Source organism: Schistocerca cancellata, chromosome 4 (genome assembly GCF_023864275.1).
Source record: "Schistocerca cancellata isolate TAMUIC-IGC-003103 chromosome 4, iqSchCanc2.1, whole genome shotgun sequence".
Taxonomy (NCBI): Eukaryota; Metazoa; Arthropoda; class Insecta; order Orthoptera; family Acrididae; genus Schistocerca; species Schistocerca cancellata.
In genome coordinates, this window is record NC_064629.1 from 825,487,153 (window position 1) to 825,506,405 (window position 19,253).

General features: G+C 41.9%; 1 protein-coding gene across 1 annotated transcript in view; it reads right to left on the reverse strand.

Moving 5' to 3' along the window:
- The window catches only part of LOC126183592 (osmotic avoidance abnormal protein 3), a 381,860-nt gene that overhangs the window by 215,616 nt on the left and 146,991 nt on the right, over window positions 1–19,253 (reverse strand). Inside the window, exons 5-6 of the mRNA XM_049925691.1 lie at window positions 16,823–17,068; window positions 16,597–16,736 (exon numbers count right to left, since the gene is read on the reverse strand). Of these exons, the coding sequence (XP_049781648.1) occupies window positions 16,597–16,736; window positions 16,823–17,068 (386 nt within the window). The remainder of the gene's footprint in view (window positions 1–16,596; window positions 16,737–16,822; window positions 17,069–19,253) is intronic.

Sequence of the window (19,253 nt, forward strand, 5' to 3'; positions counted from 1 at the left end):
GTCATCACCGCTCGCGCAAGGTCCCAATTTTTACGCAGTCCAGTCTAGCCACTGTCACAAATGATGATGAGGATGAAATGATGAGGACACCACAAACACCCAGTCCGCAGGCAGAGAAAGTCCCCAACCCCGCCAGGAATCGAACCCGGGACCCAGTGATCTAGAGGCAGCAACGCTAGCCACTAGACCACGACCTGCGGACTTCATTCTGAGACAAAGTATAGCATCTCTTGCGTCTTTACCCTGTCTAAACCCTAAATGGTCTTCCTCAGTAGATGCATGGATAATCTGATTAAAAAACATAAATATCTGATATAGCGTATGGGCTTATATCCAAGGGTAGCACGGAATGAAAGACTAAGCCTTGTGGTGACAGGTAACATGCTATAACGTGTTGTTCCCCCTAGTGTGTTGCAATATGCTTGTATCCTCCTTGGAATGCTGTCCTCAAGCCTGTTCCATTCTACAACGGCGGCTCTACTAAAGTAACCGAGTGCGTGAGAAGGTTCCCTGTGAAGTCTTAGTTGGTCTCAAGCATGTGCAGTCACTCTCATATCAACAGATATCAGCAACACCGCAGGTCATTTCATTCGTTTGACATCTGCCTCTTGGACGAATCTGTTTACGAAGAGCAAGAGGTATGCTCACTCATCATCGTCTTGAAAGAGGAGCCCATCGCTGAACTATGAAGTTCTGGGCTTGACAGTAGCTTCGCGAATCCGGTCTCATACTGCAGAATCCTCAAATTACCCTCGACAGCACTGAAAAGTGTCCGACATCGGTATATGATACTAGCCCATAACATGACAGATCCACCTCTCCAAAGCTCCCTTGCGACTGCACATCTCAGAGGTGCATTAGTATCTGTCTGCCTCCGTGACGACCATCAGAGGCTAGGCAAATCCTGCACTCGTTGGTGAACAGAACCCGATGATAACGATTCAGTTTCCTTTCCTAATGTTTCCCTGTCCACCTCCTTCACGCAGCACGATGCTAGGGAGTTTCTGCTGTAGTTCTTAATGGATATCTAGGTTCCAAATTGACCGTATGGAGAAGATTGTGTATTGTCTAGACCGACACAGGTTTTCCAGTTGCCTCCTACCGGCAGCATGCAGTTCTGTTGCATCCTTTTCGAGGAACCAACGCGCCGTAATTTGTAGGTAGTTTGGTTGGGAAACACTGCAACATCCTCCGCACAGTCTGGATCTTTCCATAGCGTGATTTTCACATCTTTGATGACCTGAAGAAAGACATGCGTGAACGTCGGTTTCAGAAGAACAAAGAAGTGCAAGAGTGGGTGCGATTGTGGATCCGTCAGCGCTCGACCGCGTTCTACGAAACACGAAGTGATTGTCTCGTCTTCCAGTGGGAGAAATGTCTTAACACTTGTGGTGACTGCTTTTGAATGGAACCATTCCATGGTCTCGTTGGGGTAGGTGTTCAGTTTTCATTTCACTGCCCTTTATACTCGGTGGTACAATGTACAATCGTCCGACTCGGTAGTTGATTGGTCAGCGCAGATGGTTGTCATGCGGAGGACCCGGGTCCGATTCCCGGAACTGCCAAGGATTTCTCCTTGGTGGGAGGGCTGATACGGGATGCACTCAGCCTCGTGATGCCAATTGAGGAACTACTTGACTGAGTGTAAGCGGCTCTACGGTCTGGAAAGTCCGCAAAACGACTGGGAGAGCGGCGTGCTGACTGCACGCCCCAACATACAGCATTCGCATGACGCCGCTAGGCAGAGGATGACACGACATTCGGCAGAGCTACCTTGAGCCTTCACGGACTGGACAAGATCCTTTAACGCACAATCTGCTTCGTGTTTTAAAACAGAGTGAAACCTATAATGTTTATAAAATTTGTATTGACAATTTGGAAGAGGTACGTGCTCGAATGGGTGTCATTCAGTGTGAGATTATTGAGCAATTAGTGGAGGACGCTGACTGTTGAGCAAATTGAAAAATTGTAGTGATGAGTTAATTTAAAATTTCGGAATTCGTTCCAACAAGAAAAAAGACTTAAAGGAAAAGAAAAGCGTGAAGTATGGTCAAGATTAGTATCGTAATAATAACCCGTCCATAAGAGGAAGCGATGGGAATGGAATGCTATGGGAGGATCATTGTTTGCGAATGGGAAAATTCCACAATTTTTTAACTACGGGAAATACGCATCCAGTAGCTTTCAGCAAACAATTTGAAGGAGTGTTGCCCAGTTACTGGAATGACAGACAAAATTTTGAATGTATAACGACGACGCTCGAGGAAGAACTATTTGATGAAATAAAATATCTAAATGTTAATGAGGCAAAAGAGGGTAATGAATTACGCCAACTTGTACGACAACTCCACCTTTCCTCCACGGAAGAAAAGAAAACGCGCCGCTGAGCGCTAGAATACAGTGTTAGAAATATGATTCAGTCATAGTGATATGAAAAAGTAAACTGCAAGTGTATCAGTGTTTACTGTGTTGTTACTGTGTTAAGTGCAAAATGACTTGTAATGCTTCCAGAGTCTAGCGGCGGTTGAATGAATGTCTAAGAAGGAGTGTAACGCCTTAGCAGAGGGTACTCAGCTGACCTATTAAACGGCTTCGGGCCAAGAACGGTCAGCAGGTATTGTAAGGTATTGTAAGCAACGAAGTGGGGACACAACCACTGGGGCAACGCACGCTAAAGCCGTCTGTACACGGGACGAGGCGGCTAACGTTGACTTGCTATGCTGAGGATTGTACTCCGATCGTCTAATGTTATTGACATTTAATTATAACAGCTCCTTACAACAGGGACACGTTTTCATGGATCTTAAATGGATAGTTGCCTTAAAACGGCTTACTCTCATATCACGCAAGTTATAATACGAAAATAACTAAATACGAAAATTCTTTAACCAACAATATGACGTTTCCCGTCATTTCATGACAAAAAATCGTACCAATAACGATTCGTCCTCCAGACATTAAACGGGCTGGTGCTTGTTATTGTTGTTGTTGTTGTGGTCTTCAGTCCTGAGACTGGTTTGATGCAGCTCTCCATGCTACTCTATCCTGTGTAAGCTTCTTCATCTCCCAGTACTTACTGCGACCTACATCCTTCTGAATCTGCTTAGTGTATTCATCTCTTGGTCTCCCTCTACGATTTTTACCCTCCACGCTGCCCACCAATGCTAAATTTGTGATCCCTTGATGCCTCAGAACATGCCCTACCAACCGGTCCCTTCTTCTTGTCAAATTGTGCCACAAACTCCTCTTCTCCCCTATTCTATTCAATACCTCTACCCATCTAATCTTCAGCATTCTTCTGTAGCACCACATTTCGAAAGCTTCTATTCTCTTCTTGTTCAAACTATTTATCGTCCGTGTTTCACTTCCATACATGGCTACACTCCATACAAATACTTTCAGAAGCGACTTCCTGACACTTATACTCGATGTTAACAAATTTCTCTTCTTCAGAAACGCTTTCCTTGGCATTGCCAGTCTACATTTCATATCCTCTCTACTTCGACCATCATCAGTTATTTTGCTCCCCAAATAGCAAAACTCCTTTACTAGTTTAAGTGCCTCATTTCCTAATCTAATTCCCTCAGCATCACCCGACTTAATTCGACTACATTGGCTGATGCATAGAAACAGCATATTTTCATAGGGTGTAACGTATAACATAAAACCCATCGAATGCTGGTATCTGCTGAACACGACAAATACAGTATGGCGACCCGTTTTCTGCTTGTGACATAGGGAGCGTTTTTGCTTCCTATTGGTTCTACTTTACGTGGCACATTGCCGAAATGTCACAGAATTTATTTTGTGTTTCACGTGACGAAATGTCTTCTCAACGAGAAATAGCAGTAAGTGACGCCACAGAACTCGTAGAGTGCCAGGTCAGCGACAGCTAACTCGTTCCGTGTGCCAACAGCTTAAGCTTTACCAATATGAAAGACAACCGGAATATGACAACTGGCGTAACAAAGCAATTCAAGTGATGTGGAGCACCAGTAGGACGCCTAGTTAAGTAATGTATTGTACGTCAATGTGATAGTAGTTTGAAATGAAGGGTGATTTATTTATTTTTATATCTAAGTATTGATTACATCTTTGCAGTAAAATAACATAGTTATTAACCTTCGCGAACAGCATTTCATGCGTTAGGCATTTTCCTATTGCGATACTCATGCAGTACTGGTTAGCAATAATAAGTTTCAATATTTAGTGCGTAGGATGCCAATGAGAAATGCTATAGAAGCACCTGATTAATAATAATGAGGTAGCAGACAGCGTGTGCCGCGAAAGAGAATGAATGTAAACAGGACCGTTACCACCATTAGGAAAGACTAGGCAGCCCCCTAGGACGACAAAATTTTAGGGCTGGCAAAGGGCGGAAAAAATTAGCCTGAAATCAAACAGCAATTGATGCCAAGTTTTGTTGCACCAGTATATTCAGTTAAGTTCTAGTTTAAAATGTTCAGCACGCCTATTTGAATTATTTTAGGAAATTTCAAAAATTGACGATAGAATATAAGAAACTGAGGATGTTTGTTGTCCTCAATGAGTTTTAAACGAATTGACGACAAAGCATGAAAGTTCAGAACTGTCCCCAGAGAAGGAGGAAGTCTGGTCACCTAAGTTGAATAATCATTGAAAGTATTGTTGTGAAGTTGGATGTTGGTGCCGGCGGGCGGGGTGGGGGGTGGGGGGTTATCAGAGAAACTGATGGTAGTAAAAAAGAGGGGACTCATTTTTCAGTTCTCGCCTAGGGCGACAAAATACCTAGCAACGATCCTGAATGCCAGGTCAGTCGGAGATCACCGTTTGGTTTGTTATGGGTCAGCTGAAAATAACCAGTTAAGAGATGAATGTAGAACGGCCAAGGCGGCAGTTCAGTTTTTCGGAGCAAGGTAGCACTGAAACAATCCGGTATCAAAGGGAAGTTGCCTTCAGTTTCCGGAAACATATCGAATAACCAATTTTCGGAACTATATCGAATGACATGAACCACGCACCTTGGTGGGGAGGCTTGCATGCCTCATCAAAACAGGTAGTCGTACCGTAGCTTCAACCATAACAGAGCGTTGTTGGTGGATAGGTCAGACAAACATATGGTTTCTGAAGAGGAGCAGTTCCCTTTTCAGTAGTTACAGGGGCAACAGTCTTGGTGACTGACTAATCTGGGTATGTAACATGAACCAGTATAGCCTTGCTGTGCTGATACTGCGAAATGCTGAAAGCAAGAGGAAGCTAAAACCGTTATTTTTTCCAAGGGGAATACAGCTCTATTGTGTGGTTAAATGATGACGGCATCCTCTCAAGAAAAATATTCCAGAGGTAAAATAGCCCAGGAAAAAACAAAACTGGCATTCTAAGGGGCAGAGTTTGGAATTTTAGCTCTCTTAATAGATACATTAGAAATTTTAAAAATGGAAATGGATAGGTTCAAGTTAGACATCAGTAATGTTCAGTGGCAGTAGGAATAGGACTTCCAGCCCGCATCTCGTGGTCGTGCGGTAGCGTTCTCGCTTCCCACGCCCGGGTTCCCGGGTTCGATTCCCGGCGGGGTCAGGGATTTTCTCTGCCTCGTGATGGCTGGGTGTTGTGTGCTGTCCTTAGGTTAGTTAGGTTTAAGTAGTTCTAAGTTCTCGGGGACTTATGACCACAGCAGTTGAGTCCCATAGTGCTCAGAGCCATTTGAATTTGAATAGGACTTCCGGTCAGGTGAGTACCGAGTTATAAACACAAAACCACAGAGGGGTAATGCAGGAGTAGGTCCAATAATGAATGAGTAAGAAAACAGGAATGCGGGTAACCCACTATGAACAACACAGTGAACGCATTATTGTAGCCATATAGATACGAAGCCAACACCCACGACAGTAATACCAGTGTATATGCAGCACCGCAGATGATGAAGAGATTGAAAGAATGTATGATGAGATAAAAGAAATTATTTAGTTAGTTAAGAGAGAGGTAAATTTAATTGTTATGAAGGCTATAAGTCGATAGATTGAAAAGGAAGAGAACGAAAAATAATAGGAGTGTATGGACTGTCGGAAATGAATGAAAGAGGAAGCCACGTGATAGAATTTTGCACAGAGCATAATTTAATAATCGCTAACACTTCGTTTAAGAATCATGAAAAAAGGTTGTGTACGTGGAAGCATCCTGAAGACACTGAAAGATTTCAGACTGATTAGACAAGGTGATTGCGTGATCACGATACGAACTTTCAGGGATGATGGAGAAGGATACATGTATCAGTTTGAGGTAGGGGTCTTGGTCCGGAAACGACCGAGTCGAACGTCATACGTGAAAATCATTCTGATGCCTCTGACAGTAGAACTCTTCTGCTGCAAACTCTTTGCTTTCCATATTTTGGGAGGAGGTAGTATGGGCCAAAAACCGAAAAAAGTGTTTGGTAAACATGGGCTCTAAAATGCATACCTTAAGAGCTATGAGCAATTGTTCACTAAAAGAGATGTGTTTCACAGAAGCAAAGGTGTACAGGTATATTGTGTAATTATTAGTGTTTAATGTATTGTAAAACCCTCCGCTATTTGAGTCTTCGAAATCGGCTTTATCACGTGAGGAATCAACGAGGTCAATGTTGAAAGTGGACGTACCTCAGCTAGATGAGGTCGCTAGTCGTGTGAGATGGCATCATCATACTTGTGGAGCAAGGTCAACCACGAACGCAGCAGCCGTTCAAGGCCCAGGTAAGCACACTCGATGTCTTTCAAGCGAGAATTCAGTGTAATGTTCAGAAAGTATTGTGTTTTTGTGGTGTATCTGAGTGAGAAAGGATGACCAGGAAAGTTGAATATGTAACGACATATCTGTGTTAATATCACAGACATTGCGGGTTCGCATCAAGAGTGTTACCCACCAGCATCCACAAAATTCGCTAAGCAGAACATTTGATGAGCAGAAGACAATACAGGTGGAAAATACCAGACATTTCATTGAGTACCATGTCCGAGGGACGTTATTTTGTGCTACCAGTTTGATCTGGATTTCAAGCGACAATCAGTGGAGTTCACTGGCACCCTCATGTCAAAATATCGTGGATCAAGACAATGCTGATCACGTTTTCCGACAGTAATGCAATGATCCATCGAGAATCAGCTCTGAGGGTCAAATCATTAGTGCCTACTTCAATGACATAGGGTTAGAACGATTGTTACAACGCACGCGGCGTGTTCTATCATAGCCATCAAGGACTGGAAAGTGTAGTCTAATCCACAGCGCCTGATAGTAAGCTCTGATTCGTGTGCGCAACCGTTTGGCTAAGTGCTGCGTAACTGTTCTCGAATATCTCTCCGGATTTGCCCCAGAAGATATTTTTTATTCCCTTGTCTCAAAGAATTCCTATTGCAGAAGGCCACGGTTCGTTCTGTGATGTACCTGGAAGCTAAACAGCTCGAAATCAAGATGAGTCTTTTGCTACATGGCGCTCACTTAGGTTATCGGTAGTCGAACCTGGGGGTACCCAACACTAGTTCCACAGCCCGCCTCGGGATGTAATACAATTAGCACAAAATTATTTTGAATTTAACAACAAAATCTATACCCAAGCATATGGAGTAGGCTTGGGTAATAGTGTAGCAGGCACATTAGCCGATATTTTCCTAAATTCTCTGGAAGAGGTATCCTTTAACTCAGATTGGCCTACTCTCAACCAAATTGTATACTATTTTAGATATGAAGATAATACCCTCATTTTCGTAGATGGCAGTCACACAGATATAGAAAAAATCCACCAAAAACTCAACCACCTGCACCCTAAAATTAAATTCACTATGGAAACTGAGGAAGACAATACCGTTAACTATCTAAAACTCACAATTGGCAAAAATAATAATCGCCACACATTTGATATTTATCGCTCTCTCTAGCGCGTTCTTTGTATCTCACGTTAAAATTTCTTCCTATTTGGCCAATGTAAAAGCTATTACAGCTGCCACATGTGATTTTATAAATGCCTGAGTTATCATATTTTGATGTTCTAGTGGTGGCGGAACGTAATTATAAATGCCAATTCCTGTCACCCAATGGTTCATAAACTAGCATTTTTCCATTCAGTGATTAATAGATTAAATAACCTCCCATTAGAAAAGCCAGAATTCAAAAATAGCTTAACACACTTAGTTATATAGCCTACACAAATGATTTTGACCCCAACATAATCACAAAATTATATTAGAAATGGAAAACACCAAAGCAGAACACAATACATAGCGAGATATGCCTAACTCGAGAAACATCACCGACGCAGAAAATAAGATACGTACCAGCAGTCTACCTTGGTAGAATCTACAACACAATTAATGCACTTTTTAAAGCCACAAATATTCAACAAGCCTTTCGAACCAATAAAGACCTTTCAATAAAATTACGTTCCGCCACCACTAGAACATCGACATATGATAAACAAGGCATTTATAAAATCACATGTGGCAGCTGTAATAGCTTCTACATTGGCCAAACAGGAAAAAATTTTAATGTGGGATATAAAGAAAACCTTAGAGAAAACGAATATAATCAATCGAACTTCTTTCTACACCTGGAAAATCAAAATCACACTGCTGATACTATCGAAAATGCACTACAGATTCTGCACAGAATACCAACAGGTTTTGCAATGAACATTCTTGAGGAATTATAAATTTATATGCACACGATAAAATACCCACAAGAAATATTAAACGAACTACAAAATTTAGACACAAGTACTACCTCAAAAACTTTATTGAACTTTTAAATCACGAAAATGGATAAATCGGGAGTAACATATGTAACAACCAAAGATAGTGGTCGTGCGGTAGCGTTCTCGCTTCCCACGCCCGGATTCCCGGGTTCGATTCCCGGCGGGGTCAGAGATTTTCTCTGCCTCGTGATGACTGCGTGTTGTGTGATGTCCTTAGGTTAGTTAGGTTGAAGTAGTTCTAAGTTCTAGGGGACTGATGACCATAGATGTTAAGTCCCATAGTGCTCAGAGACATTTGAACAACCAAAGATAACCGTAACAAATTTTAATTTATGAAATAATATCGCTGTTCATCTGCACAATCGTTATAAACATATAGCGTCGTAAGAGTGGAACTGTCAAACTGCTGTCACGTCGTAATTAACATTTCATTCCCAACATCTTGACATCATTTACGAGCTTATTAAAGCAGTAACAGTTACAAAACAGCCCACTAACGACGCAATATGGACGTACAAGACACCTACATTAATACACTACTGGCCATTAAAATTGCTACACCACGAAGATGACGTGCTACAGACGAGAAATTTAACCGACAGGAAGAAGATGCTGTGATATGCAAATGATTAGCTTTCCAAAAAAAAATGGTTCAAATGGCTCTGAGCACTATGGGTATTAACTCCTGAGGTCATCAGTCCCCTAGAACTTAAAACTACTTAAACCTAACTAACCTAAGGACATCACACACATCCATGCCCGAGGCAGGATTCGAACCTGCGACCGTAGCGGTCGCGCGGTTGCAGACTAAAGCTCCTAGAACCGCTCGGCCACCGCCGCCGGCGATTATCTTTTCAGAGCATTCACACAAGGTTGGCACCGGTGGTGACACCTACGACGTGCTGACATGAGGAAAGTTTCCAACAGATTTCGCATACACAAACAGCAGTTGACCGGCGTTGCCTGGTGAAACGTTGTTGTGATGCCTCGTGTAAGGCGGACAAATGCGTACCATCACGTTTCCGACTTTGATAAAGGTCGGATTGTAGCCTATCGCACTTGCGGTTTATCGTATCACGACATTGCTGCTCGCGTTGGTTGAGATCCATTGACTGTTGGCAGAATATGGAATCGGTGGGTTCAGGAGGGTAATACGGAACGCCGTGCTGGATCCCAGCGGCCTCGTATCACTAACAGTCGAGATGACAGCCATCTTATCCGCATGGCAGCCACGTCTCGATCCCTGCGTCAACAGATGGGGACGTTTGCAAGACAACAACCATCTGCACGAACAGTTCGACGACGTTTGCAGCAGCAGGGACTACCGGCTCGGAGATCATGGCTGCGGTTACCTTTGACGCTGCATTACAGACAGGAGCGCCTGCGATGCGCCTGCAACCTGGGTGCACGAATGGCAAAAAGTCATTTTTTCGGATGAATCCAGGTGCTGTTTACAGCGTCATGATGGTCGCATCTGTGTTTGGCGACATCGCGGTGAACGCACATTGGAAGCGTGTATTCGTCATCGCCATACTGCCGTTATGACCCGGCGTGATGGTATGGGGTGCCATTGGTTACACTTCTCGGTCACCTCTTGTTCGCATTGACGGCACTTTGAACAGTGGACGTTACATTTCAGATGTGTTACGACCCGTGGCTCTACCCTTCATTCGATCCCTGCGAAACCCTACATTTCAGCAGGATAATGCACGACCGCATGTTGCAGGTCCTGTACGGGCCTTTCTGGATACAGAAAACGTTCGACTGCTGCCCTGGCCAGCACATTCTCCAGATCTCTCACCAATTGAAAACGTCTGGTCAATGGTGGCCAAACAACTGGCTCGTCACAATACGCCAGTGCTATCGTGTTGAAGCTGCATGGGCAGCTGTACCTGTACACGCCATCCAAGCTCTGTTTGACTCAATGGCCAGGCGTATCAAGGCCGTAATTACGGCCAGAAGTGATTGTTCTGGGTGCTGATTTCTCAGGATCTATGCACCCAAATTGCGTGAAAATGTAATCAGATGTCAGTTCTAGTATAATATATTTGTCCAATGAATACCCGTTTATCTTCTGTATTTCTTCTTGGTGTAGCAATTTAATGGCCAGTAGTGTATGAATGACATTGGCATCCATACCAGTTATCACCAAAATTGTAATTGCAGGTACTTGAAGATGGCGATTAAGCCGAAACAGTCTGTCGTAAATAAATATTATTTATTATAAGCAGCTATTTGATGTATGTACTCTAATAATCATGTCGTTATAAGACGTATGTTACGCTGCTGGCTCTAACGAAGAAAAATTGTAGAACAGAAAAATGATCCTGTTGAAGGATCGGATCCTCTGAAGAGGGTCACTTCCAGCAACCTGACATCAATGAGAACTGGAATCTCCAGAGTTTAACGAGTCACTACAGAGGAGCTTACTGATACCTTACCTCTACAGCACATACATGTTGCTGCCAGTGTAAGCCCGTTACCCTCATACCAGACAACTTGAAGGGTGAATGTTACGCCAATTTCCCATGGCTTTAAAAAATGGTTCAAATGGCTCTGAGCACTATGGGACTCAACTGCTGTGGTCATAAGTCCCCTAGAACTTAGAACTACTTAAACCTAACTAACCTAAGGACAGCACACAACACCCAGCCATCACGAGGCAGAGAAAATCCCTGACCCCGCCGGGAATCGAACCCGGGAACCCGGGCGTGGGAAGCGAGAACGCTACCGCACGACCACGAGATGCGGGCCCATGGCTTTAGTCGTGCTCCCGAAGGGACCTTGGATCCTAACAACACTGACGCCTCTGACTACTACTGCACCATTTACCCATAGTATTTCTAATTCTGATAATGAATTACCATTTACGAAGGGGTAAAATCCAAGATCGTGACTGATATGCTAATAATCAACATATGCTGTTGCCGCATTCCAAATTATTGTGTCTTAGGAAGACAATGAATGACCTTCCCACAGCTGCTGTTAGAATAGTTTTATTCAACTGACCGTTTCCAAGATCTTAGATCTCATTTTGTAATGTTTTCTTAAACATTTTGGTTCAAATGGCTCTGAGCACTATGCGACTTAACTTCTGAGGTCATCAGTCGCCTAGAACTTAGAACTAAGTAAACCTAACTAACCTAAGGACATCACACACATCCATGCCCGAGGCAGGATTCGAACCTGCGACCGTAGCGGTCACGCGGTTCCAGACTGAAGCGCCTTTAACCGCACGGCCACACCGGCTGGCCTTTAAACATTTTGTCATGTAGCCTCATCACAGTGATATACTGCGTTACTTTGAGTCTAATTTTTAGCTATACAGCAAATTACACGACTAATCTGAGAATGAGGTTTAAAATCTCGATATTGCCCATGAGAATAAAAATATTCCAATAGAAGCTATGGAATTATTTCAAGCGTGGACGGAAGGAGGTATCGTCAAGAAGAACAAAATCTTATTTATCTTTACCTTGTAGAATGCCCTCATGCTACAAGCATACACAAAAATCAAAAGTTGAGCCACTGAAGAATTATATAGCTCTTAACTGATCAGTATTCTCCACGGAAAATGCCTAAGGTCTGATGCTGGTCAGAAAAGTTTGAATGCGTGCATTCACATTTTATGGCTCATGACGTGTCACATATATCAGCCAGTTCAGAAGTCTGTAACCTGTAAGTAATATACATCATGCAGTATGAAGACTCTAACCTGTAATTAACATCGGAACCTTATATCTTTCAAATGGCATGACAGTTGTAGATGGTTTTGAAAAATGCGTGGCACAAAGCTGTATTTTATTCATTTATTATTACTACCGGTTTCGGTCATAAGCCATAATCTTGGTATCTGTATCAACGCAAAGAAAGAAACAATAAAAAACACACATCGTAGTACGCTACAGACACCAAGATGATGGTTTATGACCGAAATCGGTAGTAACAAGAAATAAATACAATACAGCTGTGTGTCATGCGTTTTTCAAAACATATTACTTTTTTGATAGCCGCATGAAGAAAATGTTTGATCTTCTACCCAGCACAGTACAACAGGTGACCCTTCTGTATGAACGTACTACGAGCTGTATCTTTAGTTGTTTCCGTAGTTGTAGATGTCTTTGCTAAAGAGAGTACACGGTGTAAATGTAAGAACGTCCTTCTAGTCGGATTAGTGCAGAGTGTCTAAGTCTCAAAATAAACAACCGCATTTGGCGTCGCTATAATTATCCCCCAACGTGTGTGTAACGAGCGCCAGAAAGGAGAATCACCGAAAGTGGGCTGTGAGAAAGTTTAACCATGCACTTTTGTTCTCGAAACATCCACATTTGTTGAATAAAATAGTGTCAATACCAATCACACAAGCACATAAGCAGCCTAATGATATCTCGGGAATTTAGACATACATAATTTTTAATGTTTCTCAGAGCGATTTATACTCTTTTTCGCTAGTAAACTAATACAATTTATTTAGAGATGATGATGGAGGGTGCTGCTCCCTTAATAGTGTAAAGAATACAAATGAGAATGCCATAAAAATATTCAAATTCAGTAACTGCGGAAACCAGAGAAGACAATATTTCATTCTCATGTTCTTCAAATTACTATTTCACATTCCTGTCCTACGAGTATGGTCGTTAACTACATGGAAGATGCAGTTCTCTGCTGAGAACTGCTCCTTCTCAAGTGAATGAAAATGATAATTTAGAATGGTTTCATTCACCTTAGCAGCAGTCTGCTTTTTAGTCGGATCGTAGGACCAACTGGAAACTACAATATGATCACTCATAACATTACACAAACTCCGCAGCTGAAAAAAAGTCTGGACTGTACGTATCTCCTGGCATTCTTCATATTTCAGAAGCAAAATAAAGGAAGATAGGTATTTAACGTCCCATTGATGAGGTGGTCATCAGAGACGTCGGACAACTTCGGGCTGGGTATGTGGGGAGCGTTTCGTAAAAAAATAACGCTGGCGTTTCTGTACGTAAATCCATCGCATTGTTCGCATTCTCTGGATTACAACAGGTATGGGAACAGAATCACTCTGTTCCCACTGTGACTTAAACAAATCTTATTTCAGATAACACTCCTCCTTAATGTCCTCCTGTCTCGACCTATACGCTTAGTTTTTATTCCAATATTGTGTTAGCAAAAGGTTTTTTCCCGTTGAGCTCTGCAGACTTTCGTTACACTAGATACAGTATATCCAGATGTTTTTGTTATGGTTGTTGTTGTTACTGCTGTTGCTGTTATCCTCAGTCCGAAAACTGGTTTGATGTCTCCATTTAGTATATCCTGTGGAAGTCTCTTCATTTCTGTATTACTACGACAATCAACATCCATTTCATTCTGCTTATTGTAATCGAGCTATGGTCTCCCTTTACAGTTTTTGTCACTTACACACTTCCCTCCCTTACCAGACTAAATAGTCCTCTCTCTTTTCTCTCCAACTTGATTCAGTACTTCTTCATTGGTTATCCGATCTTTTTAACATTCAGCGTTCTTCTGTAACATCATATTTCAAAAGATTCTGTTCTCTTCCTGTCTGTCTGACAGAATCAAAATATCATTGGCAAATCTTAACGTTTTCATTTCCTTTCGTTCACCTTCAATTGTGGTTGTTAAACTTTCCTTAGCTTCCTTTACTGCTTGTGTTCGAAACACTTCCAGAAGTGTTGTAGTCGAAGGGGAAAAGCCATTGTGTTACGAGTAAGCGAGAAAATAGATTCCAAAACCGATGCGTTGATGTCAGGTCAGGATGCTAACATTTTTGTTTCGGCCAAAGATTCTACACATGATACATGCATCGTTTCAACTCCACCTCTAGCGGTTTCAAATGTACAGACTAGCTGACTGATCAGATTAGAAGCAACAAGATCGTAGAACTTCATAGCTAGCCTTGGAATTTCCCTTTGTAACTCATATAAGCTTACAGTTATAAAAAATTAAGTAAATAACGGAGATTCCAAGGTCTCACCACCGCGGCTGAACGCTCTGCAATATATTTTTTTCAGTCGCACCATAAAATCTCATAAATCACAATGAAGCTGTGTTTTTTAGGCAATATACATAATGAAGAAAAGGCATAACACCGAAGTTGGTGTTTATTTACTGACTGACTAGTTTCGCACTTCGCCCCGTTTCACAAGCCACTTATTACAGAGACAAAACGTGTTATAAGTGTATGTGCGCAACGTGGATAATAAAGGTATCAGAGATAAAATTGTTCAGATGGTAACTACTTACGTATTGGTATTTAGGATATGATTGATGTGGACAGTTCTATTTATGTCCTCAAATTTAAATGCGTGTCATATCTGCGTTAAAATATGTCACAGATATTCCACCTGATAGTATTATATTAATGTGTATGAACGATATATATTTTTTCCTTAAGTGCGGTACCTTCATTATCCAGCTTGATGTGATCCACGTGAAAACGATATTTTACACACAATGCAGAATTTGTTCTTAGTGGATTACTCTGAGTGTGTATATAAGACGTAATAATACAGTTCTTCGCATCAACATCTGTCAAAATTACGATACCACCTACGATAAATAAGCCGGCGTGACACACAGTGTAATCCTACAAGAACAAATTCTCCATCGTGTATCAAATATCGTTGTCACTTGGATCACATCAAGACGGATAATAAAGGTACCAGAATTAAGAAAAAGTATATATTATGCCTGTACATTAACGTAAAACTATAAAATGTAACTACATGTGTAACATCTTTTAAAGCAGGTATGAGATATATTTAAGAGGGATGACATAAACAAAACTGTAGACACTAACCATATCCGAAACAGAAATACATAAGTGCTTAAAACAATTTTATCACTGATTCTTTTATTATCCACAGCCTACACATACACTCATAACAAATTTTGTTCTCTGTAACAGGCGGGTCGTGAAGATGAGCAAAGCCCGATACTAGAAAGCCAGTAAATAAACAACAGCTTCGGTGTTATAAGGTCTTTGCTTCAACGTCTGAGGGCTGCAAGACGCAACGTACTGAAAACTTTCGTAAATATAATACAATTTTTGGAATAAAGGAGAACTGTTAGCGATTATTCTAGACATCGAAGTAACAGGTTTCGTATCCTGAAAAATCATTTCTCAATATAGTATTAAAATGGTTTACAACAAAGAAAGGAGCATCTGACAACACCGATCAAGAGTTTTGATATTATCTAAAATCATTACGACACTTGGCTTCAGAGAAATAGAAAACGTAAATTTTTAGACTTTTAGTGTTACTCTGAAAATCTTCGAAGTCACAAGTGCATAAGACTACGCACATTGAACAGGCGAACATGTTTAAAACATTTAAGTTATGGCAGCGGACCCAACAGTTGTGACTCAGTATGATGTTGCTGTTCTCAGCTGGCCACTTTGTCTTAGGGGCAGTAAACGGCAGTTAGTTATAGGTGAAGATCGGATTTCAACTGGCACAAAACGTGCAATCAAATAACTTAAGCAACGCATACGGATTACTTCGGTATGTCACATCGAACGTAGCCTCATAGATGAAAATTTTTTATATGAAGGGGTGACAGCAAGCAACAACGTAATTTTTAGAAATTTTCATAATGAAAATCCCCATACCGAAGTAATGGCTACTTCTCATATATAGTTTAAGATTCATTTTCAGTTTCTCTCAGAGATATGATAATTACCTTTGAACTATTAAACCGATTGAAAAAGACGTGATCATAGTTGTTATTAAGACGTCGTATGTTCCATCGTCTGAGATTATTAACAAACGTTAACGTTGCTTACGTCAAAGTGACTCTGTTGTATAAAAAGATGAACTAAACGAAAAACTGATTGCATGTAATCATAAAGTCTTAGCAACTGCTCTTCACCAGACAGAAACCTCGCTTACTTGGAGTAATCTCGTAAGCTTGGAGTCCCGGTACGGAATATGCGTTGACTTTCCATCGACTAATGCTGATATCACATGACCAAGAGCTGTTAGCGAGAGATTAATTTTGATTGCTTCTTTAAGTCGGTCTCCAGCAGCCCCTTAAACAGATAAAACGCATGGATGAAATGTGAGTCAAGTATAAAATCACCACAGAAATTTCTAATAAAACTAGTTGCTCGCTCACCTGTTTTTGACTGTCTTTCACTTCCAGCTAAATCGACTAGATTTAACTTTCCTTTCCGCACTTTGTTGACAGGGAGGTCACATTCCAATGCACTCACTGGCATCATTTCCAACTGGATACTAAATATGGAATGCGATCGCGACGAATCGGCGTTCATGAGCGTAGCGCCCGTGGCGCGGTTCTTCCAGCCCCTCGCCATCAGCTGCTCGCTCTCAGAAACGCTCTGAACAGGATGCAACGACAGATCTGCAAGTTCAAAACCTTACGATATGTTAACAGTTCTACTTATTTAGTTACAGAAGTAGCCAATATTAACAGTAACCTGAGACATATTCCAGATGATGCTGTTATCTATAATGAAGAATTATCTGAAAAAAGTTGAACAAATATCCGGTCAGATACTGCCAAAATTTAAAAGTGTTGCAAAAACAGCAACTTGTTTTAAATGTTAATAAATGTGAAATTATGCACTCAACAAAGCGCAAAAACATAGTATTATACAGGGTGTTACAAAAAGGTATGGCCAAACTTTCAAGAAACATTCCTCATACACAAATAAAGAAAAGATGTTATGTGGACATGTGTCCGGAAACGCTTAATTTCCATGTTAGAGCTCATTTTAGTTTCGTCAGTATGTACTGTACTTCCTCAATTCACTGCCAGTTGGCCCAAGTGAAGGAAGGTAACGTTGACTTCGGTGCTTGTGTTGACATGCGACTCATTGCTCTACAGTACTAGCATCAAGCACATCAGCACGTAGCATCAACAGGTTAGTGTTCATCACGAACGTGGTTTTGCAGTCAGTGCAATGTTTACAAATGCGGAGTTGGCAGAGGCCCATTTGATGTAAGGATTAGCACGGGGCAATAGCCGTGGCGCGGTACGTTTGCATCGAGACAGATTTCCAGAACGAAGGTGACCCGACAGGAAGACGTTCGAAGCAATTGATCGGCGTCTTAGGGAGCACGGAACATTCCAGCCTATGACTCGCGACTGGGGAAGACCTAGAACGACGAGGACACCTGCAATTGACGAGGCAATTCTTCGTGCAGTTGACGATAACCCTAATGTCAGCGTCAGAGAAGTTGCTGCTGTACAAGGTAACGTTGACCACATCACTGTATGGAGAGTTCTACGGGAGAACCAGTTGTTTCCGTACCATGTACAACGTGCGCAGGCACTATCAGCAGCTGATTGGCTTCCACGGGTACACTTCTGCGAATGGTTCATCCAACAATGTGTCAATCCTCACTTCAGTGCAAATGTTCTCTTTACGGATGAGGCTTCATTCCAACGTGATCAAATTGTAAATTTTCACAATCAACATGTGTGGGCTGACGAGAATCCGCACGCAATTGTGCAGTCACGTCATCATCACAGATTTTCTGTCAACGTTTGGGCAGGAATTGTTGGTGATGTCTTGATTGGGCCCCATGTTCTTCCACCTACGCTCAATGGAGCACGTTATCATGATTTCATACGGGATACTCTACCTGTGCTGCTAGAACATGTGCCTTTACAAGTACGACACGACATGTGGTTCATGCATGATGGAGCTCCTGCACATTTCAGTCGAAGTGTTCGTACGCTTCTCAACAACAGATTCGGTGACCGATGGATTGGTAGAGGCGGACCAATTCCATGGCCTCCACGCTCTCCTGACCTCAACCCTCTTGACTTTCATTTATGGGGGCATTTGAAAGCTCTTATCTACGCAACCCCGGTACCAAATGTAGAGACTCTTCGTGCTCGTATTTCTGGACGGCTGTGATACAATACGCCATTCTCCAGGGCTGCATCAGCGCATCAGGGATTCCATGCGACAGAGGGTGGATGCATGTATCCTCGCTAACGGAGGACATTTTGAACATTTCCTGTAACAGTGTTTGAAGTCACGCTGGTACGTTCTGTTGCTGTGTGTTTCCATTCCATGATTAATGTGATTTGAAGAGAAGTAATAAAATGAGCTCTAACATGGAAAGTAAGCGCTTCCGGACACATGTCCACATAACATATTTTCTTTCTTTGTGTGTGAGGAATGTTTCCTGAAAGTTTGGCCGTACCTTTTTGTAACACCCTGTATAACAACAATGTTAATGAGTCACAATTGAAATAAGTCAACGCATACAAATAGCTGGGTGTAACAATTTGTAGGGATATAAAATGGAATAATCACGTAGGTTCATTCGTAGGTAAAACAGGTGGCAGACTTTAAGTGATTGGTAGGAAATTCGGTGACACTCACAACATCCAGTCTGTATTCAAGCTCTATCCATGCTCGGTGCAACATATCCGCATCAACTGTGGCAATGACACCAACTATTCGGTTCTTCAAATCATTTATGTGGTTGAAAGGCGTTTGGTAGATTCTGTCCTTAACATACTGCCACAGAAAAAAGTCCATTGGTGTAACGTAAGGCTACCTAGGAGG